General features: G+C 41.6%; 1 protein-coding gene across 1 annotated transcript; it reads right to left on the bottom strand.

The window, feature by feature from the left end:
• Positions 1-737: 737 nt before the first annotated feature.
• Positions 738-1,475, bottom strand: CSUI_010378 (gram domain-containing protein; the record flags this gene model as incomplete). The annotated part of the gene is made up of 2 exons (XM_068070482.1): positions 1,354-1,475; positions 738-942 (listed from the first exon to the last, which is right to left on the bottom strand). Coding segments are annotated over exons 1-2 (228 nt in total), but the record flags the coding sequence as incomplete, so codon positions are not given.
• Between the last annotated feature and the right edge of the window lie 297 nt (positions 1,476-1,772).

The following is a 1,772-nucleotide window of genomic DNA, read 5'->3' as shown; positions in this document are numbered from 1 at the left end:
CATCCCCGTTGTCCATAGCATCGCCGGAAGGGTTCACTTTCTATTACCTTCTCCTTTTTCATTATAATGTAAGGCGAGTTCTATCAGACCTTACAGGCATGCATATAGACTCTTTAAGGAAGAGCGAGATATTTCGTAGAGGAAAGACACATCGAGAAATCACCAGCGAAACAGCGAAAAGAGAGAGAAGCCGAGAAAGAAAGAAGGAAAGACGACCTCTAGTTATCTATGGATAAGCACAGGGAGGAGAAGAGAAAAGCATAGCTCATACATGCATGCATATATGTGTAATAAAGAAGAGAAGCGGATTCTGAAGACTGAAATAGAGGTCACCAGAAGAGAAATTACAAGACAGACCATCCTTAGAGAGAAAGGAGAAAGGAGAGAAAGAAACGAAAGAAAAGAAGAAGGAAAGAGAAAAAACCGCAAGAGGCTTGACCTCCCGTCATGTCTTCGACAGAGAGAGAAGACAGCTTTCTCCTCTTCGCCCTCAAGGGCATGCAGCACCCCACTCGCTCTTGTTCTTCAAGCAATTCTAACTAGTCTACATGACCCTCTGTCTTGCACTTTATCATAGACTTTGACCTCCTAAATGTATAGATAGATACATACATACATAGTCTCACGTGCAGCTATAATACTATAGATCTATATACACAGATGTAAATATATACCTCTATGTATAGATATATGCCTCCGGATCCATTCACTAGATATGTATGTATACATACATACCTCCCGTTAGCTATCTGAATCTCTCCGTCTCTGTCTCTCTCTCTTTCTGTCTCCGCGGTATCTGTCTGTATGTACACCCCCAGGAACAGATGAGGAGGAGACGAACTTACTTTATCTCGATTGAGGAACGTCGCGAAGAAGTGTCTCTGACCATCAGCTAATTCGATCTCTATCGAGTTATCGAAGAACAACGCGTTTATCTTCTTCCTAGAATGAACAGAAGAAGAAGAAGAAAAAGACACAAAAAAGCGAAGAAACAAACTCTTCTTCTCCCTCTTCTTCTTCCTCCTCACTACCTATGATGGCATTAATATACAGGGTCTGCTAGACACAGACGATCTATGTTCTTTCTCACTCTTTCTTTTTGTCTTCTTGTGCATGCGACTCTCATCTCCCTCTCCATCTCTATGCAGTAGTAGTAGTACGTAGTTGTCTCGACGAATCGTGTGAAGTGGTAGACAAAGAGAAGAGATGCCTCTCTCAACCTCGCTCAATCTCTTTCTACTTCTTCCCATCCGTCTTCTTCTCTGTCATCCTCTTTTCGCCATTCTCTCCTTCTTTACTTTCTTTTCATCTTCTTGTTCTTCCCCCTCGCTGTCTCGTGCTTCTCTCACTGACCTGATAGCAATGATATGACTCATCTTGAGAACTATGCTCGTCTCCAGCCCAAAGATCGTATTCTCGTTGAAAAAGGAAAAGAATGCTAACGTATTCTGCGTCACATACAAACGACCCTGAAACACCGAAACAGACAGACAGACGGACAGACAGGGAGGATAAGAAGAGAAAAAAGAAGAGGGAAGATTTGCATGAACTAATCAAAAGGAAGGAGAGAAAGACATATTGGAAAGAAAGAAAGAGAGAAGAGCAAAAGCGAATGAAGGAATGAGAAACGAAGACATGATTGAGATACCTCATTCACACATGAAAAGACCAGATACACAAACCCACTCTATCTATCTATCTGTCTTTGATCTATCTATCTATTTATTTCTCGTTGACCTATCTTCAGTCTATGCATCTCTGATCTATCTATC

Source organism: Cystoisospora suis (assembly GCF_002600585.1).
Source record: "Cystoisospora suis strain Wien I chromosome Unknown contig_7286, whole genome shotgun sequence".
Taxonomy (NCBI): Eukaryota; Apicomplexa; class Conoidasida; order Eucoccidiorida; family Sarcocystidae; genus Cystoisospora; species Cystoisospora suis.
Note: the sequence above shows the minus strand (reverse complement) of the source record. Positions and strands in the feature narration are given on the sequence as shown.